Source organism: Oreochromis aureus, linkage group 12, assembly GCF_013358895.1.
Source record: "Oreochromis aureus strain Israel breed Guangdong linkage group 12, ZZ_aureus, whole genome shotgun sequence".
NCBI classification, from domain to species: domain Eukaryota; kingdom Metazoa; phylum Chordata; class Actinopteri; order Cichliformes; family Cichlidae; genus Oreochromis; species Oreochromis aureus.
In genome coordinates, this window is record NC_052953.1 from 326,169 (window position 1) to 351,429 (window position 25,261).

General features: G+C 47.4%; 3 protein-coding genes across 4 annotated transcripts in view; 2 read left to right on the plus strand and 1 right to left on the minus strand.

The window, feature by feature from the left end:
* LOC116316394 (adenylate kinase isoenzyme 5-like) lies at window positions 1–5,589 on the minus strand. The gene is made up of 9 exons (XM_031734952.2): window positions 5,361–5,589; window positions 3,308–3,432; window positions 2,599–2,914; window positions 2,357–2,476; window positions 2,105–2,277; window positions 1,919–2,032; window positions 1,507–1,698; window positions 276–360; window positions 1–189 (listed from the first exon to the last, which is right to left on the minus strand). The coding sequence occupies exons 2-9, from the start codon at window positions 3,365–3,367 to the stop codon at window positions 167–169; spliced, it is 1,083 nt and encodes a 360-aa protein (XP_031590812.1). The 5' UTR covers window positions 3,368–3,432; window positions 5,361–5,589; the 3' UTR covers window positions 1–166.
* Window positions 4,741–21,153, plus strand: gpsm1a (G protein signaling modulator 1a). 2 transcript variants are annotated; one of them, XM_031734979.2, is made up of 5 exons: window positions 4,741–4,769; window positions 7,275–7,408; window positions 8,819–9,201; window positions 10,971–11,168; window positions 12,698–14,532. In XM_031734979.2, exons 3-5 carry the CDS (start codon window positions 8,875–8,877, stop codon window positions 12,917–12,919), a joined length of 747 nt encoding a protein of 248 aa, XP_031590839.1. In that variant the 5' UTR covers window positions 4,741–4,769; window positions 7,275–7,408; window positions 8,819–8,874; the 3' UTR covers window positions 12,920–14,532. The 2 variants fall into 2 exon arrangements, 1 of the variants encoding a protein (XP_031590839.1); XR_005615087.1 differs by lacking the exon at window positions 4,741–4,769 and adding an exon at window positions 20,811–21,153 and having other exon boundaries at window positions 7,203–7,408; window positions 12,698–14,189.
* LOC116316403 (transcription termination factor 1) overlaps window positions 17,167–25,261 on the plus strand; it is an 11,348-nt gene continuing 3,253 nt past the window's right edge. Inside the window, exons 1-4 of the mRNA XM_031734960.2 lie at window positions 17,167–17,323; window positions 18,973–20,055; window positions 20,283–20,407; window positions 20,486–20,671. Coding sequence (XP_031590820.2) covers window positions 19,034–20,055; window positions 20,283–20,407; window positions 20,486–20,671 — 1,333 coding nt within the window. The 5' untranslated portion in view covers window positions 17,167–17,323; window positions 18,973–19,033. The remainder of the gene's footprint in view (window positions 17,324–18,972; window positions 20,056–20,282; window positions 20,408–20,485; window positions 20,672–25,261) is intronic.

Below are 25,261 nucleotides of genomic sequence, written 5' to 3' on the forward strand. Positions count from 1 at the left end.
AATAAAACTTTAATCTCCAAACACTTTAATGAAACATCCACCAATGAGACATTTAGGATACAGTCATGTGACACACAGCAGGAACCCAGCAGTTGAATGTGATTCACGATTCATGAACATATTGATTCAGAGATGAGACATTAAAGAGGGTGGAGTCAGCGCTGCTTCAGTCTGCGACACCATCAGCATCTGACACAGATATCAATCAATCAATTAATCACTGATCAATACCGTCCTCACAGAGGAGTTTATTATCAATAAGTATCATTAACCACCTGGTGGATCTTTGAGAAGCCATCTCTCTCTGATGGCTGAGCTCAGATCAGCAAAAACTGCTTCCTCATCTCGGTCTGCATCCACCTGTAAAACAAAACCTGAGTCACTTCATGCTGCGCGTCCACCTGACTGAGCAGAGCAGGTGGGACAGGTGTGTCCTCAGGTGTGATACTCCTCGGGCTTTAATTAAAAACACATTAATATGAATGCAAACATGAAAGAAGAGTTGATGTATTCAGAGGGGGCTGGGTCTTTCGCTCCAGGCAGACGCCCGACCTCGTGACGTAACAATCCAAGATGGCAGTGCTCAACGTAAACGTTAGTAAAACTGTGACGTGTGCTCTGGACTGTCACTGTTGTGCACTCGGTAAAAGAGCCATTCACTGACTGGACGGAGCACAAAGAGCAAGAGCAAGCGCTGCGCTGCGTTGCTGGGCATGCATGAACGGATCTCCCACGCAAAACAAAACCTGTTTTTCTTTCCTTTTCCAGCTTTACTGCTGGATTTTGCTCAGTCTGAGAATCCCGTCACTCAGCTCCGATGTGAGCCAAACACAGGAGCAAAGCATCGTACCTGCTAGAAATTTGTCACCAATTCTCTCCATAAATGTTCTGACATCATTTATGGACAAGATTTCTATGTTGGACAAATCTGGCATGCCTGTGGTAAGGGTGTGTCGGACGTATGTAGCAGAGGCCTGGGTACACCTGGTCTTCACTCTCACCTCTGGCAGAACAGCAGCAGTCTGATAGAGGCAGGAGCACGCTGCTGAAGCTGCTGTACGGAGCTGCGGCCAACCCCCGGTGAAACCCCTGAACCAGATGTTGGGCACCAGAGGTCAGAGGATTTATGAAGGGGCTTATTTACCCTGTGGGACTCTGAAGGTGGCTGCAGATACTGACAGGCCAAGCAGAGCTTGGTGAGACTATACAACAAGACTCTGGTCGGCCTCAAGACAATTCTGGAAAACCATCAGCTACCTGTTCACTCTGTTTACAAGATGGGTGGAGTTCTCCTGACCTCACCTGAGGATAATCTGACAACAGAAAGAACACCTTGATCCCACTGACACACCTTCTGTGGGGCGACGGCAGAGGGGGTAATTAATCCCCTCAATGACTGTAACATCAGAAACAGGAAATGAGGTGTGAAAGTGAGGAAAAATCAATAAACTCAGAATCAGTCTGACCTTTTTATCTCAGTGTGCCCCCAACGCCCTGCGGGTGTACCTGAGTGAGCAGGTGTAGCTGTCTGTAGTATCTGCTGACAGAGACGATATCTTTCTCAAACCTGTCCAGGCGTCTCTGGAGGGCGTATCTACTGTCTCCTAGGAGACCAAGCTGAGTGGCTCGACGCTCCAGGCGGCAGCGAAGCTTCTCATTGGAGCAAAGCAGCAGCATCACCAGGTCAGGTGAGCAGACCTGTCAGGACGAGAGGGCAGTCTTAACCTTTATTTCTTCAGGTTTGTTCACATTTTTCTGTGAGCTCACCTGAAGATAGAATCACTAAAATGCAACTTTAATGATTTTACTTTAAAGTTTTGGTCGAGTCCAGTCGAGGAAGACGGCTCCGATTCAGTGAGAACACCAGTTTCTCTGGCAGCCATCTTCACTGTTGTCCTGCTTTCTGATTGGTCCGTACCTGCTCCTGGAAGCTCAGAGCCTGATGGACATCTCGGGGGAATCCATCCACAACAAAGCCTCGGACATCCTGCTGACCAATCAGCTGCTGCCTCAGCTCAGAGACGGTGTCCTCCTGCAAACAGAGACACAGGTGACTTACCTGAAGTAGGCTCAGGTATCAGGTGGGATGTATGCTGGCTCTGACCTGTGGTCCTAACTTTCCATGACTCATCACTTTGGAAATGACCTCCCACCTCCTGCTGGGAGACGCATCGCATTGTAGCTGCTGCTTGAGCAGCTCGTCCAATGAGATAGCTCGGAATCCAAAGCGGTCGGTTAGCCTTGCCGTCTGACTTCCCTTCCCACTCCCCGGTCCACCTGGTCAGAGTTTTATGTTGACAGTGTGAGACAGGTGAAACTGAAGGCCTCTCAGGAATTCATCATGTTTTTCACTTACCAATGATGAAGACAATGATGGGCCGTGGCTTCTGGATAGTCACCTCCTGGAGGAGCCCAGAACTCTCCATCATGCCAGAGTCCGAATCTATGGAGAGCTGGGAGCAGACCGCAGGAGGTGCTTTGGGGGGGGGGGGGCAGGAAGTGGAGCAGCAAGCCAGGAAGTGGAGCAGCATATTAATGACTGAGGCAGAATAACAATGATGAAGATAAACTGAGGCTAAAGCTCACGAGGTCGGGTACCATCTCTGCTGGGATGCTCTGTGTCTTCTGTCAGCTCAGTTTTGACCCATGAAGCTCCAGCAGGTCTGGGTGGAGGTGCTGAAACCAGTTTATGGGGTTTAGAGGGTGTTTCATGGGCAGAGGTGGGTGGTGTCAGGGGTTTTATGCTGCACCTGTTTCCCAGGGGTCCAGGGTCCAGGTGACCTCCCCCTGGGTGGATGAAAGCGTCCCAGGTGATCTCTTTGGGACCCCCCAGCCATCTGGTTGCGATTAGGCAGTCGAGCAGGAAGCTGACGGGGTCGTCGGGGCGGTGATAGAGGAGACCGGTCACCAGACTCTGAAACACGACATAGTCAGCACTGCTTCACCGTACCCGACAACATCAATCAATCAATCAATCAATCAATCAATCAATCAATCAGCCATTGAGCGGCAACACATTTTAAAAATGCGACTTCATATTGTTGTTAATTAAAGTAGTCATTAAAAATGCAGCAGGCGACTATCGGTCTCGATGCCTGAGGAGCTGCAGCCTCAGGGTGCAGCTGGGTGCTCTTGCACTGATTTATTGATTAATACTTCATGAAAATGATTTTTTCTTCTGTTTCTCTGTGAAATCTGAAATGTTAGCTGCAGCTCCCAAACACAAACACTCAGAAAAGTAAAAGTACTTTGATTACCTGTACTCTGCAGGTCCTGTTTCAGTAAGATGAATATGAAAGTGTCTCACCTCCAGCAGCCTGCTGACGTGATGCTTAGACAGGTACTCCTTCACCTCTCTTCCACTCATCTTTTCTTGTTCTCGCCTTCTTCAGCTTTCTCTTGTATCTGTCTGTCGTTGCAGCAGGGATGATGCTGTGGACAAAACAGCAGCATCAGGTGGCTGTGGCGGTTACCATGGTAACGACCTGCTGAGCAATCTAAGACTGAGGACAGAATGGCATCACAGTGACATCTGATGGCAAAGCAGAGAATTACACACCTCTCAAACATACACACATCCTCAGTTTAGTTCAGTAGAGAAAAAAAATCTCTAAAGCTGATTTTTCCTGATGTTTCACACATTTTATTAAACATCCTGAAGTTCTCAAATTTTCATACCTGCCAAAATCAAAACAATGAAAAAGTCTTGAATTGCAAATGAAAAGTTTGTCGCGATGAGAGTGGACTCCTTCAACTTTCTAAATGATAATAAACAGTTAAATCTTCATCAGATGATAGTTGAAGGTTTCCAGGTTTAAGGAAAGGTTGAACACGTCCAGCGATGTGGGTCTGTGTTCTTACCCCGGCTACAGGAAGAGACGAGCTGAGACTCGGGGAGCAGGACATGTGGGATGGAGCCTCACTTTTAACCCTTTCTGAACTTTGAGATCAGTGATTGTATTGCCTTCCAACAGGAGTCAGTTATACTGCTGATGTATTTAAAGTACTGCGCAAAAGTCTTAAGCTTAAACTCATTTCTTTATATTTTGCCAGACTTCCTGTATTTTTTGAAGTGCTCTTGAGCAATCGTTTTCTACATAAAAGAAAAACAAAATTTCTAACAGATAAACAGTGTCTGAAAATCTGTTCCTTTAGAGACAGGAACAAATCCAGCAAAGACGTGACACATGGATTTTTATTAGAGTGATTAGAACATGCTGTAGGTATTACAGGTACTGCACTGCAGTGGTTTGTATCATATCTATCTAATAGACTCCAATTTGTGCATGTAAATGGAGAGTCCTCTTCACCCACTGAGGTTAATTATGGAGTTTGACAGGGTTCAGTGCTAGGACCAATTCTGTTTACATTATACATGCTTCCCTTAGGCAGCATCATTAGAAGACATAGCATACATTTTCACTGCTATGCAGATGACACGCAGCTCTATCTATCCATGAAGCCAGGTAACACACACCAATTAGTTAAACTGCAGGAATGTCTTAAAGACAAAGACCTGGATGGCTGCTAACTTCCATCCATCCCTTCTCTTCCCCTTATCCAGTTCAGGGTTTCTGTGGGGCTGGGGCCTATCTCAGCTGCCATAAGGTGAGAGTGATACCATGGACAGGTTGGGACCGCTAATTTCCTGCTCCTGAATTCAGATAAAACTGAGACTGGAAATGGCCACCCCTTCCTGATCCTCTGCCAGAGGTTTTGAATTGAACTGAAGTAAACTCTGTTGAATGGATGGATGGATTTTGGCAAAGGTATGTTTTTATCTTCACAGGAGCTCACTGAGATGTTTTTGATGTGCGGTTGCCCACCTTCACTGTCTGCTTTTCAGGAAGCCAGTTGCAGGTTGCAGTGTCCACACCTAGAAACATCAGCTTTTCCACACTCTGCTATGAGATGATTGTGTTAAAAGCTAAGCTCAAGTTGATGAAAAGGACTCGGACGTAGGTGTTCTTCGTCTCCAGGTGTGACAGCGTAAAGTGGAGTGGAGTGGAAATGGGATCCTCTGTGGATCGGCTGAAATTGAAAACTGTAGGGGATCCAGGTTACTGGGAGACTGTTCTTGGTGTGCTTCAAAATCAGCCTCTCAAAACTTTTACTCACAACTGGTGTGACGGCCGTGGGCCTAAAGTCATGTAAGTAGGCTGGGTTTGTTTTCTTTGGGATGGGAGTTATGAAGGCGCTCTAGAGGCAAACTGGCACGACTGCCTGTCCGAGTCATGTGTGAAGGATGTCTGCAAAAACATATTTCTTTGCTTTCTTTACTCTGCGCAGTTCTATAAAATACGCCCACTAATGTTGTCTGGCCCTGCTGCCTTGCGTGGGTTGACCCTACCCTTTCTCACCTCAGCTGTTGACAGCTGGAGAACCCAGCCTGGTGGCAGTGGAACTGTTTGTGCCTGGGTGGTGTTGTTAACCTCAAACCGTAGAAAGAAGTTGTTCAGTTCATCTGGTAGAGAGCTGTTGTCCCGGCTTATCATCGGGGGAGGGGGCTTGTAGTCAGTGATGTGTTGAAAGCCCTGCCACAGACACCGTGGATCCTTGTCACACATGAAGTGAGTGTTCAGTTTCAGCCTCTTCACTTCTCTGATCCCCTGTGACGGGTTCTTCCTTCCTTCCTATAAGCTGCAGGATCCACAGATTTAATAGCATTGCTCCGAGCTCTCGGAAACGCTCACTGGAGCCTGTCCCAGCTACCATCGGGCAAGAGGGGGGCCCGGGAGGAAGTGGGGGACATCCTGGACAGGTCCGGTCTGGACAGGCTAACACACAGAGACCGACAACCATTCGCACTCACACCGTTCATTAACCTAACCCCACTACTGTCATGTCTCGGCTGTAGGCAGGCAGGAAGAGAGGACCCAAAATGCAGGACTCACGGAGGCAGAAGTAACTCAAAATACACAGCTTTATTGCTGGTAAGAAGCAGAACAGGAAAACACTAACTAAACTGGGGAAACAGAATAACTAGGCAGGTTGACAGGCTGGCGAACAGAACACACAGAGAAAGCGAGGGTGAACAGACGTTAACGACGCAACACCGAGTAGGGGAAGACACAGACACTAAATACAAGAGGTGAACAGAACGAAGAGGAAACAGCTGGGAGACACAGCTGACGCTGGTTACACTGACGAGACAGGGAGAGCACAAAGCTGAACGCACTGACATAGGACACGGACCTACAAAATAAAACAGGAAGCACACGACAGACAGAGACACAGACGCAGACTTATAAGCAAGCATAATGACATCATGGACAGACAGAGGGACATACGGACAGAGGAGACTAAGCAGAGGCAACCTAAACTAAACATGAGGACAAGATAACAAAACCTAAACTAGAAATAATAATCATCATCATCGGACGGCTAAAGAATCAGGATATAATCACAATCAAAACAGCATCACCCGAGAATAAGAACTAATCCATAATGCAAAAATAAACCAAAACATAAGAAACTCAAAATGCTGGGTCGAACCGACCCAGGACCGTGACAACTACTTCCATTTGAGAGGAAGCCAGAGTACCTGGAGAGAACCCACACATGAGCAAGCAGGTGACAGTGGGAAGGAAAAACTCCCCTTTAACTGGAAGAAACCGTCTGCTGCCCCTGGTGGGGTTCGGGGGAGGAAGACGAGACAGAGACAAACTGTGGAAGAGAGCCAGATAATGATTCAGTGCAGAGAGGTGCATAAACACATAGTGAGTGAAGAAGAAACACCCAGTGCATCATGGGAATCCCCCAGCAGCCTAGGATCAGGATCTCTGATCTCCTGAGCAGAGCGGAGGAATCACAGACTTTTGTTTTTAACAGGACATGATGACTGACTGAAGAATGCTGCACACTGATTGGCTAAAGATGTGTCAGTCACATGATGACATCAGTGTCTTTGGGTTGTTTTTACAATTATACTCGTGCATTTTTAATGATGTTTGAGTCTGGGCACAGGTACAGAAGCTTTATCCTGAAACTGTTGGTTCAACTGTGCAAAAGTCTATGCCCACTGTGTTAGATTGTGTGTGTGTGTGTGTGTGTGTGTGTGTGTGTGTGTGTGAGGCCCACTGATGAAGAGCGTTCTCTGGGTTCAGCTGAATGGAGTTTAACAATGCAGGAATGTGTGTGTGTGTGTGTGAGAGGCGGGGGATTTGGACGACTCTCTTTGGTTTCCATAGAAACATGATGTAAGGGTGAGGGGGCGGGGTTCTTCTCCTTTCATTGTGTGAGTATGTGTATGTGCTTTTGTGCTTGCTTTAAAGTTTGTGTGGACTGGCTGGTAGAGAGACCTCACTCGATGGAGGAGTAAGACGTAGAGCCCAGCAGCAGAGCGGCGTGACGACTGACGGGGTCGAAGACAGGAAGCTGGAAGTTGGAGGAAGTCTGTAATGTAGAGGTGAGGGAACAGGAGCTTTGGTTCTTTAGGGAGTGTGTGTGTATGTGGCCCCTTCGTGAGGTTTTCAGAGTCTAGATTGAACCACCTCTGACTTCTTCTCTGGTTTTCTCTACCACTTTATTGTGGGCTGCCGCAGTTCCCCCGACAGCCTCTGGGTGGAGCTGCAGCCTGGGGCAGATGAAAGCAGTGACACTGCAATGCATTCATGTGTGTGTGGCTGTCTTTGTGTTGTAAATGGGATTAGACACTGGCAGCTCTGCTCCTGTTGTTGTTGACCTACTTCTGCTGAAGCTTCACTTTAACCTGAAATCGTCTCCGAGGGCGCGCTCGGCTAGCTTTACTGTTTCTGCTTCATGTGGAGCGCACACAATCCAACTGCTCAGCTTCATTCTCATTTGCAGCCAACATTTTAAAGATAAATCAGAGTTTAAACACTGCTGTAAACAACACGCACACACCCGAGCCTTCATATATACTAATTTACATGTTCATAATTTCCTTAAACTATTCTGATTCTGATCTCACGAAGGGGGCCGGTTTTAAACCAAGACATACTATTGCTGAAAGCTGGGGTATAAAAATTACACAGGAACTGGACTGAAGATCAGAGGAACTGTCCACGTCATGGTCAGCATGTACGAGGAGGTCAGAAGAGGTGCAACAGTGAGAGTCTGCAGCCTTGTGTGAAACATGGCGGAGTCTCCATCGTGGTTTCAGATGCATGTCAGCCAGAGGTGATGGAGATCTTCAAACACACTGCCAGTGCAGTGAAAGCATCCTGAATAGAAACATACGGTGGATCAGCCTCCGCAGAGCCCGGACCTCAACATTGCTGAAGCATCGATTCATTTTTGCCAAGAGGAGTGGTCAAACATCCAAAGCATCAGATCAGGGTGAAGGGACTTGCTGAGGGACGTTGAGCCAAATGTTAGTGGGGTGTGTTCTTCACTCTGTGTGGATTGCAGAAAAAGTACAATAAAAAAAACTTGTTTGTTTTAAAGACAGTATTTCTGTACAATCACTCCACCCTGGTAAAAACAAACATTTCAAAGGAGTGATTAAAAGCCCCAAATCACCCTGAAGGTGGTGCTGATAGTGAGTGGATGGAAACGTCTGAGCATCACCTTCATGTCATTGGAGAACCTGTGCTGCCTTCTAGGTGTTTGGGATGTTAGCTGTTAGTGTCCGAAAACATGAGGGTGATGGTATATGTTTCACTCTGTTTGATGCGAGGGGTGGAGGGATGGGTGGAGATGGAGGTGAGGATTAATTCACACATAGTAAAAAAGGCTGCAGGCCAACTCTGACCTCGTGGGGCTCAAACGGACGTTTTAGCCTTTAAGTCTGAAAAAATGAAATGCAGTATACAGAATACTACAGAGTACTATCTGTCACTTCCTCTGTGTCCAGGTTCACCGCGACAGCCTGAGGAGAACGCCTCCCTCAGCACCTCCCACACCTCCATCATGACGGACAGCCAACACCCAGGCGTGCCTTCCCCTTCGCTCTCTTCAAATGCTCACCACAATGGCAGGATTGGGGGGGCGGTGTCCAAAAGTCCCATGACCCCTGATCAAAATGGTAGTCTGGATCCAGGACCAGGACCCCGCAGTCCCAGTAAAGTCAGCAGCAGGACGCTGACCTCCACCTCACCCCTGAGGACCCTCAGGACTCTCGAAGGCCTTGTGAGTCCAGCAGGTCCCAGTCCTGAAGGCAGCACCGTCAGACCTCGGGGACAGAGCCTTAGCTCTGCACTCAGCTCCAGAATGAGAATCACGACCCCCAGAAGCAAGGTAACTCTCGCCTGCAGTGAAAGACACACCTGAGCTGGTCCAACAAGTCCAGGAGAGACAGGAGCTCCCAGGTGGAGCCAAATCTGAAGGGAGGTGTTGATCAGTCTTTGGGTAGCTTTGATCAGACAGAGGTCTGATGAGACGAGTTAGAACCTAAAAATCTGGATGGACCACATGCGTGGTCAGAGTTACCTCACATGTGATTTTTCATAACAGCCTGAATAATTAAAGAGAGGTCACAGGTTCAGGGGAGACCCCGATGAACGGATCAAAAAACCTTTTAGCCGTAGCTTATAAAGAATCATCACCTGTCTGAGGTGAAGTTCTGCACCTGTGATGAACTCCAATCAAAGACATCTACAGACAGTCAGAAGCAATACGCTGACATAAGCTGCCTCAGACTCTGGTCTCAGTGTGGTGCAGACTCTTCTGGTCTGTAGTAGTGATGGGATTTCCAGCTCTTTTTAGAGAACCGGCTCTTTCGGCTCAGCTCTTCAGGTTGTTTTGTTGCTTTAATTAATTTATTATTAACAACAATATAAAGTTATGCACAAAAGGAATTACTAATGTAAAAAAAAAACATGGTTTTATTTATATACGTTTATATATAAATATATACGGTGGCCCCTAGAGACAAAGCAAAGCAAAGACAAAGCAGTTCAAAAAAAAAGCGCCCCTCCGACAGCCAAACCCATCTGTTCTCTGATTGGATTGTTACATTTGTGATTGACATGACATTGACCAATCAAATGAAAGGAAGAAAAATAGGGTCAAAATTCGTACTTGTAACTTGCAGGGTTTTTTTGGCTAAGTCCACACACAAATCTTTTTTACGCACACACAAATTCTTTTTACACATACAAAACTGATTTACAAGTACAAAATATTTATGACCACATTTTGAGCCCATATGTCTCTCCCTCCCGCTCTGTTCCTGTGCTACTGCGAGTGTAACTACCGCCCCTCCCCCCTCTGCTCAGCGCAAAGCACAAGGCTCGCGTGCAGAGTGAAGCGGAAAAAAGTGCGAGAGGGTGAGAGAAAGAAAAAAAAAACCCAACGACTCCCAACAAGGAGCCGGCTCGCGTCATTCACTTCAAAGACCCGACTCTAAGAGCCATTTTGTTCGCGACCGACACATCACTAGTCTGTAGTATTTGACAAACATTGGTGTGAAACTGCAGATCAAAGTGTCTGTGAAGGTTCTCAGTCATCCAGGTCATCGTAGTCAAAGGAGTTTGCAAAGAAAAGCGTCTGGACTTCTTTGAGTTGCTTGAAGACGTTTCACCTCTCATCCGAGAAGCTTCTTCAGTTCTAAGGTCAAATGGCCGAGAGTCCCAGATTTAAACCCAGTGGGAGTATCCCCCCAAAGAGGGACAAAGGACCCCCTGGTGATCCTCTAATCACATGAGCCAAGGTGTGAGAAAGCGGGTGTGGTACCTAATCAGCCAGGGTTTCGGGTGAGCTCATTGTGAAACCTGGCCCCACCTTGTCATGTGAATTCCTGAGGTCAGATGGCCCAGGATGTGAGTGGGCGTTAAGTCTTCAAGCAACTCAAAGAAGTCCAGACGCTTTTCTTTGCAAATTCCTTTGACTGCAGATCAAAGTGAAAACTCAACATGCAGCAAAGCGTTTTGGTGATTTTGGAAAGAGCGGTGAGGACAGATGGTGACATCGTGGTGTTCAGATGCCGTCACATGAAGTGTGTTGGAACTCAAACCTTTAACTCAGACTACTGTTAACCACTTGTAACACCTGTGTTGTTGCTGCAGCGTAGGAGCAGCCAGCAGGGGGAGCCAGAGGCCCTGTTGGACCTGATCCTGGAGTCTCAGTGTAAGAGGCTGGACGACCAGAGAGCCAGCGTCAGCCTGCTGCCTGATCCAGAACCAGCTGCTCTTTGCGGGGCCTGCAGTCCAGATCAGCCCCCTGTGCCCAGCCTGGACTTCTACTACATGCTCATACACTACCAGGTCTGTATCTTTACTGGGCTAACTGTTAACTAAAGATTGGACACACTGGTGTGGTTGGTTGGTGTGGTTTTTACAACACCAGGAGTATCAATGCTCCTGACCAATCAGATTCTTGTGATGTCATAGCATTGCGAAGACAGAAATATTAGAAATGCTTTTCTTACCTCTAATTTTAAAAACAGAGACCTCCCCAAGTTAGTATTGTGCTTGACTAAAGCAAAGAGAAAAAGTAAATAATAAAGCCTTTGGGTTACTTTTGGTTTAGGGTTAGCAGCTGTTAGCAACAGATCCTTTGAGTCCTGTAAGCTGCGAGCTGAGGCTTCCTAGACTGGATTTGTTTAGTCTGGGAGATCATACAGATCCCTGATTGAAGGCCAAGTCCGCACCTCAAAGCAGACTTGATGTGCTCTTTAAAACATTCCTGAACCGGTTTAGCAGTGTGCCTTATCCTGTTGAAGGGCCACAACCATCAGGGAGCACCATTTCTCTGAAAGGGTGGACACGGCCTGTAACAATGCTTAGGTAGGCCTGTCACAGTAACATCCACATGGATGCAGAACACAACTTTTCCCAGCTGAACATCACCCAAAGCATCGTGCCACCTCCTCGGCTCATCTTCTTCCAATCTGGCCTTCTGGTTCCAGGTGTTCCCCAGGTAAGCAGTACACATGCACCTGGGCATCCACATGATGTGTATGTTGACACCTTTCTATCAGAATGGGCCGCCCGGGCCAGCCTTCAGTGAACCTTGTTTGGCGTGTCGTTGGTTCTTTGATAGGTTACTGAGCCCTGCAGACCAGGAACAACCAAAGGGCTGCAGGTTTGGAGACACTCTGACCCAAACTGTCAAACACATCCAAATCCTCTTGTGCATTTTTCCTTCTTTTAACATCACGTCTGAGGACGAAATGTACACCTGCTCCCTGATATATCCCACCCACTAACAGGTGGTATGTATTCACTTCACCTGTCAGTGGTCAGAATGTTAGCCCTGTTTGATGTATCCGACCAGTTTCACTCTAGTTCACTCTGATCTATGAGCAATATGATAGTGCAGCTCAAATCGCACCTGCATGTGTATGAATGAATAGCAAGAAAAATTAGTGGGTACCTCACTATCTGTACACCTTGTTTTAACATTAATCAGTAAAGGTGACGTGGGCAGGACTTGATTTTAGCATTTTCAGTCAAATCTACACTTGTTCTGTCTCAGCTTTACCTGAAGGATGAAAGAGAAGCTCATCAGAACATATGATGATGCGATGGGGATAAAAAGATCCATTCTTGTAGTGTTACATTAGCTACCAGACGGGTAGTGAGCTTCTGTCTGTGTCTGCATTTGGGTCCACTCCCACTTACTGACCTCCAGACCCCCTTGACAAGATGGCTCTCTGTAAGGTCCAAACAAGCACTTTCTGTCAATATGTCACAACAGTGCGACTGGCCAGGGATGGTCCTGGATCAACACTGATCCCGTCATCAGGAACAGGATAGTGTAGAACAGCCCTCACCTGTCTCTCTGTCTGCAGTCTGACAGGATGGAGGACCAGAGGTGTTCCCTCCCAGACCTGGATGACGTGCTCAGTCCGGTTCCTGATGGTCAGGAGGACTTCTTCTCTTTGGTCCAGAGAGTCCAGTCCAGGAGGATGAATGAGCAGCGAGCTTCACTGCTGCTGAGGAACAGTGAGGAGGACCCGGACGCACAATCTGCTAGCTCCTCCCTCCATCATCATCATCATCATCATCACTGATGAAGCCCCGAGTCTGATTGGGTGGAGCGACTGAATTCTAGTTCCCTTGAAGGAGTAGCATTTGTTGTTGAGTGTGGCTCTGGCTCCTCAGACTGAAACCAGGACCGCAGTGATCCTGGACTCGGGCCCATGAAGGTTTTAGTCTGCGTGTAGGACAAACTGCTGTCAGAAATAATCTTAATTTTTACTAACACACCTGTAACACATGTCACATGACCAGGAATCACAGGTTGGTTTCTGTACGAAAGAAGAAAAAAATGCTCTGAGGTTTGATTTGATGTTTGGAAGTTTGTTTCAATCAAACTTAGGGCTGCAAACACTTCTGTGCGGATGACCCTGGGTAAGTGGGGCTGTGTGGGTGGGGCAAACCCATATTTATCCCACACAGCGCCCACAGCATATTTGCCCTTCAAGGCTAGTGGGGATGCCGGTGTGGGCTTTCCCACAGGAAACCCACATTAGTGGCCAAGAGAGGCGTGTTTGGTGGGGCAAGCTGAGGTTTAACTGCATTAGAAGGTGAACATGGGCATCCCTGTGATGCTGGAGTAGGGAGGGTGTAGGTCGTGGGTGTGGGTGTGAGGTCTGAGGTGTGAGGCGTGAAGCACGCGTGTTGGTGTGAGGGGCAAACGTAGTGATGGTTAACAAGAACCCTTGGGGGCGCAGGACACGACTCATTAAGTCATGTGACTGGCGCGGGGGAGGGGGGGGGGGCATTCTGGTAGATGTAGTGAAGTTTAGTAACCGATACTTTCAGCTTTAAAAGGACAAAGCCTTAATGAGGTCATCATATCCATCAGCTGTTGCTCCTCCCACCACAATGCTGTACAGGAAACAGCTGTTTACTTCCTGTTTGTTCTGTGGTCCCTAACTCAAACTAACAAGGTGACTGAATGCAGACCAGCCGACGATGCACTTACTGACTGCATGATAAACACTCTGTATGTAAACGTCACCCTGGACCTGTGAACCTGTGACCTGATCTGTGTCCTGTTTCACCTGTACTCACCTGAGTCTGTAGTAACTGCAGAAATGTGACCTTTAACCTCGTGGTGCTGATTTAAATAATCTCTCTAACAAACATCTCAGCTTGTATTTCACTGTCAAACTTCATTCAAACATGCGGCTCACAGACGCGATGTCAGGCTCTCCCACCTGTAAACACCTGACATGTTTACCAACCACAGGCGTCGGTCTGGAGCTGAAGCCTCTCTGTGACCTCTGACCTCTGTAAGCTGGAAAAGTCTGATCGTAAAGAGAAATGTTTCATCAGGTGTGATCCTCCTCCTTGTTGCCTGGTAACAGCTTTCTCACCCTCCCAGTCACTCATAAAAGCAAAGCTGGTTCAAATCTGACCAGAGATTTCACATTTCAGTCATCTGACTGCAGACAAACGAAGCCGCCTCCTGTTGTTGCTTGGAGGCCACCTTTGATCAGGACCAAACATGTCCTGATCCAGAATAATCGGATTTGTTCGGAGTGGTGCGACAGCAACATAGATTTCAATTCAATTAAATTCAATGTTCGCGCCAAATCACAACATCAGTCACCTCAAGGTGCTTTATATTGTACAGTAGATCGTACAATAATAGATACAGAGAAAAACCCAACAATCATATGACCCCCTATGAGCAAGCACTTTGGCGACAGTGGGAAGGAAAAACTCCCTTTTAACAGGAAGAAACCTCTGGCAGAACCAGGCTCAAAGGAGGGGCGGGGCCATCTGCTGTGATTGGTTGGGGTGAGAGAAGGAAGACAGGATAAAGACATGCTGTGGAAGAGAGACAGAGATTAATAACAGATATGATTCGATGCAGAGAGGTATATTAACACATAGTGAGTGAGAAAGGTGACTGGAAAGGAAAAACTCAATGCATCATGGGAATCCCCGGCAGCCTACATCTATTGCAGCATAACTAAGGGAGGATTCAGGGTCACCTGGTCCAGCCCTAACTATATGCTTTAGCAAAAAGGAAAGTTTGAAGCCTAATCTTGAAAGTAGAGATAGTGTCTGTCTCCCGAATCCAAACTGGAAGCTGGTTCCACAGAAGAGGGGCCTGAAAACTGAAGGCTCTGCCTCCCATTCTACTTTTAAATACTCTAGGAACAACAAGTAGGCCTGCAGTGTGAGAGCGAAGTGCTCTAATAGGGTGATATGGTACTACAAGGTCATTAAGATAAGATGGGGCCTGATTATTTAGTATTATTTAGGCCTTAGTTTTCACCGGAGCTACAGTGTCCAGAGTCATACGTAGTGAGGAGGTAAAATTATTAACAAGATGTAGATCTGGACATCGTGATCATGAAACACATCCAGCTGCTGACAGGCTGAGACAGTCGACGCTATCGTCAAAGATGAATAATATAAAAATAATAATAATAAAACAAACACACTGTTGTGTCCTTTGAGCTTTTTAAAAGACGTTTTGATAAATGCGTTGTTTTAGTAACTCAGAAATAAACTGGTTGTTCCAGCACAGTTTTTTTTTCTCTGCAGGTTATTTTAAGACTCTGATCAGCTCCAAGTGTCAAAACAACAAATGTGTTTCATGCTGAAATAAACTTACTCACAGCCTGCTGCAAACTCATTATTCCAGCCTGTTTGCATCCTTCGCTTCCCCTCTAAAATCATGTCTATTCATTTTAAATCATAAAGTCACTCTGCTCAGGAAGGTTCCTCGCTGAGAGACGTGAGCTGGAAGAACGGAAGAACGCTAAGAAAAGGAGCTTCAATACTTGCTTTATTGCTCCCTTCCCTTAGCAAAGGAGAAGCTGGATCGTCCTTCATGAAAGGGGGAGCAGAAAACGCTGTCCCATAATTCATAACGACTGACCAGCGACCATTGACATAGTGAACAAAGTGGAGCAGATCGTGTAAATGTTCCTGTTTGCATTTCATCCTAATCTGCTGTTTTATGAGCAGCTGTTAAAGTCACAGCTGGATGCTGAGCGAATAAAAACTACTTCCTGTTGAAATATGTCTGTTAAGGTTCAAAATCATCCAGGTCTTCGTAGTCTAAGGAGGTTGGAAAGAAAAGTGTCTGGAGTTCTTTAAGTTGCTTGAAGATGTTTCACCTCTCATCCGAGAAGCTTCTTCAGTTCTAGAGTCACATTGTGGAGAGTCCCAGATTTAAGCCCTGTGGGAGTATCCCCCCCAAAGAGGGACAAAGGACCCCCTCTTGATCCTCTACCTAATCACATGAGCCAAGGTGTGAAAACAGGTGTGGGTCACAATAAGCCAAGGCTTTGGGTGAGCTCATTGTGAAACCTAGCCCCACCCTATCATGTGATTTCCTAAGGTCAGATGGCCCAAGATGTGAGTGGGCGTTAAGGCGTCTGGGAAGGATCTCAACACTGGATTATAGATGGCAGACAGTTGGTGTCGTAAACCCCGCCTCTGTTCAAAGATGGTCGTTCACAGTGGACATAAATGGCCTCTTTCACTCCTCTTTCAAACCATCTGTCTTCTCTGTCCAAAATGTGAACATTCGCATCCTTGAAAGAGTGACCTTTGACCTGTAGATGGAGGCGGCTCTTCTATGTTGTGCCATGAGTTTATGAAGTGGCTATTTGGTCTCTCCAATGAGGTCGCGCCCAGACCTCTACATTGGAGAGACCAAACATACTGTTTGTTATAAGTTTTCGGAAAGTGACAGTGAGACAGGTTAGAGGCAAGGCAGTTCTACTAAAGAAGTTTGGGAATCATATTCCCCGAGTACTGTTTGAGAAGTTAGGCGTGTAGTTTTTTTTTTTCTTAGATGCAATTCTAGTTTTACAAATATCCCAATTAAGCTATCCACTTTTTCATCGGCAGGTCCTCATACATTGGAAACTGCTGTGTAATCATAATTTTACTCACTGTATCACAGTATAACAAGGAGTGGATGGACAGAGGTCAGTGTTACTCCTGGGGGATATTAATGGCTTTCATTTCGTCAGATGAAAAATTCACATTTGGCGCTTTTGACACTTTAATCTCTGACTAAATCAGTCTCCAGCTCTGTTTCACATGTATTCAAAGGAACTTGATGAATCACACCCACATTGCTAAAACCACTGGTTTAGTTAGTAAACTCTAATGTGCCCTTTGCTTTTGTTTGAGTTTAGTTTTTCTATATTTATATTTTTATGGAAGCGCACATGTTGGAGCCCCTGCTCCTATCGGCTCTTCTTCGTGCACCAATAGAAAACATAAAGCCTCAACCGAATCCGGAAACTCAGTCAGAGGGACCGCGTCACTTCCTCCACTGAGCTTGTCCATCACTGCGCATGCGCGGCTGCAACACAGGACGTAAACAAGTAGCGCGAGTTCCGCCGTCCGCGTGCATCCGCCAAATAGCGCGGGTCGGCGAGAATCAAAGTTTAACGGCTGGAAGAGCGCGAGAAACATCGATCACACCTGATCAGGTAGGAGCACTTCCGTTTTTTTAAGGTTAGCGTTAAATTGAACTCGCCCTGACCTCTGACCCTCAGTGTGACCGGTTCGGTTTTTACAGAAGGCGTTCGGTAAGAGCTCTTTAGTGACGTCACAGAGGAGCGCCAGGTTGGTTTCAGCGGCGACCTCACGATGGAGCTCGAGCTCGTCTTTTGTCTGAGGCGGGTTGACCCCTGACCCCGCTGTCGTAGTCTCCTCTCAGGTAGACGGCAGCTGATCAGCTGATCGTGTGCCACGTGCTGCTGGGATCGTTACTCCTGATTGATCCTTTGGTCACACCTGAGCCGACCCCGGACACGGAGTTTAGGAAGAACGCTAAACAAACAAACAACCTTTATTTGTCACATACACAATTATACAGGGTACAACATGTAGTGAAATTCTTGCATCCGAGCTGCAGACGTAGCCGCGCTATTCCCGCTCCTCCTCCTTTGAACAGCAGGCCACTCTTCTCTTTTCCTCACTGGGGTCGAGGAAAAGAGGTTAGGGGAGAGGAGATGGTTTTGGAAGATGCCCGAGGAGGAATGCTGAGGGGCTCTTGGTTGTGGGAGGAGTTACCTACAGGTTGAGTGCTGAGGGAACCAGCTGAGAAGTTGTTTCCTCTGGACAGTGGACAGGAGACAAGGAGGCTTGATGGAGAAATGAGGAAGTATAGGAAAGCATTCAAAGGAAGAATAGTAGGAGTTGCAGAGGTGAAGGAGTACAGTGAGGAAAATAGAGAGCTGTGTGGTTAATCTCAGAGGAAATGATGTCACAGCTGAATAAAAGCACCCTGAATCCTCTCAGTGAGCCGTGGTTGTGAATCGACAACACACGTCACAGATGGAACCGTTCACACTGAGCTGCACTTTGGTGTGGATGACGTGCCAAAGGCTGTAACTGCTGCAGTGTGCACGCTGTGTCGTTCTGTGGTGCATTATGGGTAATCTCCGTCTCTCACTGAGCGCGCTCCTCTGACTGGCCAGCTCGGACAACATCCACCTGTCTGACGCCACCTTAAACCAGCTGAAGGGCTCTAGATGTGTCCTGGCTGTCGGTTGGAGCTGATTGAGTCTTTCCGGGTGGAAGCCACAGGTGGGGGCCGTCCTCGGGGGCGCCGTGGTGGTGATACGTGAAGCTCTGACTCGTTATCGCGTTTTCTGCCGATCGATAATGTTTCTGATCGCTGTTACGGCCTGACGACATGCGCACATGCTCGCTAATGAAGTCACATGATCTGAAGTCAGACCGACTGAACCAATCAGACACACTCGCCGGACTGACAGACGAGCTTCTCTTCCTGGGGTGAGGAGATGATATCACAGGTGAAGCACACCTGGTCGCTGTCACACGTGAGCGTGGACACTTTCATAATGAATGATGGCTGGGGCGCTCCGAGACACACAGGTGATGTTGGAGCCGTTTCAAAATGTGTTGTCTGAGCGGCGACACCTGTTGTTCAGGAGAATACTGCAGCGGCTTCCTGCGCCCTGGCAGCGGGCGTAAAGCGAAGCAACCGGGTACACCGCCCCCACTGAAGCCTCGCCTGTGCCACATCACAGGCGGTCAGCTCACACCTGTGTCCTGTTTATTTGTCCTGATCAGCCACACCTGACCTGACCTCCTTCTTCTTCTTCTGCAGCTTCTGTCATAAACTGACCTGCAGCATCAAGCCATCGCCTCCTCCTGCTGCTCCTCCCATCATGACACCTCCATCATCCCGTGAGAAGAAGAGGAGGCGCGCAGAGGGCGAGGAGTGTCCTGCTCCCATCAACATCGACACTCCTGAGAGAGGAGAGAAGGAGGAGGAGGAACTGTTCAGTCCTCCTGCTGAAGAGGGACGGGTGAGCAGGAAGGAGAAGAAAAAGAAGAGACGAGAGGAGGATGAGGTGTTCAGCTCGCCTGCTGAAGATGGACAGGTAAACGGGGAGGAGGAGGAGGAAAATAGCAAGGGGGGGAAGAAGAAGAAGAAGAAGAAGAAGAAAAATAAAAATAAGAGAAGAGCGGAGGAAGAGGAGGTGTTCAGTTCTGCTTTTTCTTCTGCTGAAGATGCACATGTGAACGGGGAGGAGGAGGAGAAAGAGCAGAGGGGGAACAAACAGGAGGAAACCAGCGAGGCAGAGAAGAAGACAGAGGAGGAACTGGGTCCCTCTTCTCTTGGTCTGGGTGAACAGCTGAGCAGGAAGGAGAAGAAGAAAAAGAAGAAGAGGAGAGAAGAGAAGGAGGAAGAACTGTTGGCTCCTTCCTCGCCTCCAACTGGGGATGAAAAGGTGAGCAGGGAGAAGAAAAGGAAGAAAAAACAGGAGGACAAAGAGCCAGAGAGGAGAGAGGAGGAAAAGGAGGTGTTCTGTTCTCCTGCTGAAGATGGACAGGTGGGCAGAAAAGAGGAGAAGAGCAGCGAGGGAGGAAAGAAGAAAAAGAAAGCGGAAGTGACATCACAGGAAAGGGAGCCTTACAGCGAGACTAAACAAAAGAAGAAGAGGGCACGCATGGCGAGTGTAACCACAGCAACAGCCAATACACATGTGTCGGTTCAAACAGTCAAGAACAGGTTGAAGGAGGAGAGGAAAAGTGAGAGTGTGCAGGAAGTGACATCATGTAATGGAGAGAAGGGAACGAAGAATGTAAATCCTGCGAAGAGGCAGAGAGGCGCAGCGGGGGGTCGCGGGGAGGAGGCGGAGGAGAAGAAGAAGAGGAGAACGGAGGTGGCAGCCAATCCTGAAGAGTGAGTTCATAAAGTTCATGTTAACGAAATGTCAGTGAACGCAGCACAGAAACATCAGAGACGTGAACAAAGCTGCGGCAGCCGTGACACGCACCTTAACACCTGCGACTCCGCACGCTCAGACATGAAGCAGCGTGGACGCAAAGCTTCTCACGTGGCGTCCATCTTTGTTGTCTCTGCTTTTATGATGAAATGATGATGTCAGCTGATGATGTCATGTGCTTCAGGTTTGACCACAAGTTGTTGGAGGAACTTCAGGAATTTGTTCCTGATGTGAAGAAGAAATCTGCTGATCAGATCAACAAGCTGCTGCGGTATGACTTGGCACGCTTCAAGGCCTTCAAAAAGAAAGGTAACGCCGCTGCAGACGGCCCCAGCAGGAAGGTACGAGCACTGCACACTAACCCTGTGAACACCTGTCTTCCTCCAGGTGTGTCTCTGCGGTGGGGGCGGTACTCTCAGCATGAGAACCAGCAAATCGAACAGAACGTGGCCGACTTCTTGGCTCTGACGGGCATCAGCTCAGCGGAGCAGCTTCTGTTTCCTCACAGGTTCAAAGAGCAGGAGCTGGAGATCAGGAGGCTGAAAGCACAGCATCACTTCCTGGAGAACATCGGTACGTAACCAGTGCAGAACGACGTCGGGTACACAGGGAGGGTAATTCACTTTTATTTATACAGCGCCTAATCGTAACAACACAGTCGTGAAGAGAAATGTCACTTCCTGTGTTGGAGGCTTGAATAAAGTTTCATCAGGTGTGATCCTCCTCCTTGTTGCCTGGTAACAGCTTTCTCACCCTCCCAGTCACTCATAAAAGCAAAGCTGGTTCAAATCTGACCAGAGATTTCACATTTCAGTCATCTGACTGCAGACAAACGAAGCCGCCTCCTGTTGTTGCTTGGAGGCCACCTTTGATCAGGACCAAACATGTCCTGATCCAGAATAATCGGATTTGTTCGGAGTGGTGCGACAGCAACATAGATTTCAATTCAATTAAATTCAATGTTCGCGCCAAATCACAACATCAGTCACCTCAAGGTGCTTTATATTGTACAGTAGATCGTACAATAATAGATACAGAGAAAAACCCAACAATCATATGACCCCCTATGAGCAAGCACTTTGGCGACAGTGGGAAGGAAAAACTCCCTTTTAACAGGAACCTCCAAAAGTTGAATCTGTTCATCTGGACGTAGCGTTTTGTGGGAGAAACGTTTCGTCACTCATCCAAGTGACTTCTTCAGTCTCAGCTGACTGCAGGTTTCCCCAAACCTTATAAACAGTACATTTGCACAATGACTGAAACCAGCCCACTGAGGGAACAATGGGCTGTGAGGTCAGTTCCTTAATCATAATTATGCAAATTCCCATGACCATTGATCAACAATCACCGACCAAAACCCACTGATCAAAGAACACTGATCAATGGCCATGAGTACCATTCACAGAGAGTTGGGGAATGGCTGCAATCACAGCGTTGTAAGATGGCGAAAGATGTACCCTTAGGCCCCCTCCTCGATTCAGAGATGGTCTTTCCCTCTTCACGTAAATGGCCTCCTTGACTCCGCGCTCAAACCAGCGTTCCTCCCTGTCCAGGATGTGTACATCCTCATCGTTGAAAGAGTGTCCACTGGCCTGTAGGTGTAAATAAACTGCAGAGTCCTGGCCTGATGAGGTTGCTCTTCTGTGTTGTGCCATCCGCTTCGCTAGAGGTTGTTTGGTTTCCCCGATGTATAAATCCTGGCAATCCTCCTGGCACTTAACAGCGTACACTATGTTACTCTGTTTGTGTCGGGGGACCTGATCCTTGGGGTGGACCAGTTTTTGGCGCAGCGTGTTTTGGGGTTTAAAAGCCACAGAGACACAGTGTTTAGAAAAAATGCGTCTCAACTGTTCCGATACTCCTGACACATATGGGATCACTACAGGTTTTCGCCTGGGCAGCGGTTGTCCTTCTCTCCTGCATCGACTGGAGCTTTCTTTAGGTGCCTTTCCTGCTTTGACAAAAGTCCAGCTGGGATAACCACATTTACTCAGGGCCTTCTGGATGTGATGTTCTTCTGCCTCCCTGGCCGCTGTGTCAGTGGGGATGGTGTTTGCTCTGTGTTGTAGCGTCCTGATGACACCCAGTTTGTGCTCCAGTGGATGATGAGAGTCAAACCTTAGATACTGATCCGTATGTGTGTAGGTTTACGGTACACGCCAGCCTTTAGATGTCCCCATTACTGATGGAAATCTCACAGTCTAAGAAGGCTAACCTGCCACTTTTCATATCCTCCTGGTGAATTTGATGTGTCGGTCCACCGAGTTAATGTGATCCGTGAAATGTAGTACGTCCTGAGATTTGATTTTCACCCAGGTGTCATCCACATATCTGAACCAACGGCTTGGTGGTGTTCCAGGGTAGGATAGCAAAGCCCTCTTTTCCACTTCTTCCATGTACAAATTGGCCACGATGGGTGAAACTGGGAGCCCATGGCACACCCATGTTTCTGCCTGTAGAACTGACCCTTGTATGTGAAGTAGGTGGAATGAAGACACAGTTCCAAAAGCAAACACACTTGGTCGATGCTGAGAGTGGTCCTGTTGCTGAGGTTGGTGTCATCCTGTAATCTCTTACGGACTACCTCCAACGCTTCCGTGACTGGGATGCAAGTGAAGAGAGATGTAACGTCGTACGAGACCATGGTTTCATCTGCCTCCATAATGACATCTCTCACCTTCTCAACAAAATCCAGGGTGTTCTGGATGTGGTGTTCAGAGCTGCCCACCAGCGGGTTGAGGATCGAAGCCCGAAACTTGGAGATGTTATAGGTGACCGAGTTGATCATGCAGACAATAGGTCTTAAAGGTGCACCCTGCTTATGTATTTTCGGTAAACCATACAGACTTGGTGTAGACTCCCCTGGGTACAGCCTGTGGTATGAGGTCCGGTCGATAGCCTTGTCTTGTTCTAACTGCTTCAGACAGTCTATCACCCTCTCACGCTACGTCCAGATGAACAGATTCAACTTTTGGAGATTTACTTTCCTGGATGATTGAGAATGCATCAAGACCTTTTAACAGGAAGAAACCTCTGGCAGAACCAGGCTCAAAGGAGGGGCGGGGCCATCTGCTGTGATTGGTTGGGGTGAGAGAAGGAAGACAGGATAAAGACATGCTGTGGAAGAGAGACAGAGATTAATAACAGATATGATTCAGTGCAGAGAGGTCTGTTAACACATAGTGAGTGAAGAAAAAACACCCAGTGCATCATGGGAATCCCCGGCAGCCTACGTCTATTACAGCATAACTAAGGGAGGATTCAGGGTCACCTGGTCCAGCCCTAACTATATGCTTTAGCAAAAAGGAAAGTTTTAAGCCTAATCTTGAAAGTAGAGATAGTGTCTGTCTCCCGAATCCAAACTGGAAGCTGGTTCCACAGAAGAGGGGCCTGAAAACTGAAGGCTCTGCCTCCCATTCTACTTTTAAATACTCTAGGAACAACAAGTAGGCCTGCAGTGTGAGAGCGAAGTGCTCTAATGGGGTGATATGGTACTACAAGGTCATTAAGATAAGATGGGGCCTGATTATTTAAGACCTTGTATGTGAGGAGCAGGATTTTGAATTCAATTCTGGATTTAACAGGAAGCCAATGAAGGGAAGCCAAAACAGGAGAAATATGCTCTCTCTTTCTAGTCCCTGTTAGTACCCTTGCTGCAGCATTTTGGATCAGCTGAAGACTTTTCAGCGAGTTTTTAGGACATCCTGATAATAATGAATTACAGTAGTCCAGCCTGGAAGTAATAAATGCATGAACTAGTTTTTCAGCATCACTCTGAGACAGGATATTTCTAACTTTAGAGATGTTGCGCAAATGGAAGAAAGCAGTCTTACATATTTGTTTAATATGTGCGTTGAAGGACATGTCCTGGTCAAAAATGACTCCAAGGTTCCTCACAGCATTACTGGAGGCCAAGGTAATGCCATCCAGAGTAAGAATCTGCTTAGATACCATATTTCTAAGATTTTCAGGGCCGAGTACAATAACCTCAGTTTGATCTGAATTAAGAAGCAGAAAGTTAGCGGCCATCCAGGTCTTTATGTCTTTAAGACATTCCTGCAGTTTAACTAATTGGTGTGTGTTACCTGGCTTCATGGATAGATAGAGCTGCGTGTCATCTGCATAGCAGTGAAAATGTATACCGTATTTTCACGACCATAAGACGCACTGTAATAAAAGGCGCAGTCTCAGTTATGTGTACCATTACTGTATTTAACACACACGTAAGGCGCACCTGATTATAGGGCGCGGGTTTTATATACAATCTACGCCCACACTTCCCCCTTTAACGTTCTCATGGTGTCCTCTACTACGTCCACCTTACAACAACAACACACACAAGCATACAAGTGTGCGTATTTAAAAATAGAGCAGGAGCAAAACTGAGTTTCACATTTTTATTACCGGTAATCGTCATCAATCAAACCCATCGTCCTCATCCTCTGTGTCTGAATTGAACAGCTGTGCTAAATCTCCACCAAACATGCCAGGTTCACTTTCTTCACTGTCAGAGTCACTTTCCGTGCCGTGCGGCTCCTCGGAAATGATGTCGGCTTTTGCGAAAGCTCGAACAACAGTGCCAGCAGACATGTTAGCCCAAGCATCTACAATCCATTCGCAAATTGTGGCGTAACTCGCCCGGCGCTGCCTTCCACTCTTAGTGAAACTGTGGTCTTCATCGGTCATCCATCGCTCCCACGCCGCTCGCAGCCTTACTTTGAACGGGCGGTTCACACCGATGTCCAGCGGTTGGAGTTCCTTTGTCAGGCCTCCCGGAATGACAGCAAGCTCAGAGTTCATTTGCTTCACTTGTTTTTTCACATCAGCTGTGAGATGGGCACGCATAGAGTCACAGATCAACAGCGATGGTGATGCGTGGAAAAAACCACCTGGTCTCCTTACATACACCTCCCTCAGCCACTCTTTCATCATTTCCTCATCCATCCAGCCCTTTTCATTTGCCTTAATGATGACTGCTGCTGCAAAGTCTTTCTCTTAAAATCACCATAGGCGGCAGTTTCTGCCCATTAGCATGGCAGCCAAGCACAACGGTAAAAGAAGACTTTTCGTGCCCTGTTGTGCGTATCGCTACCGTGCTGGTCCCCTTCTTCTCCACAGTGTGACTCACCGGGATGTTGAAAGTGAGCGGCACCTCGTCCATGT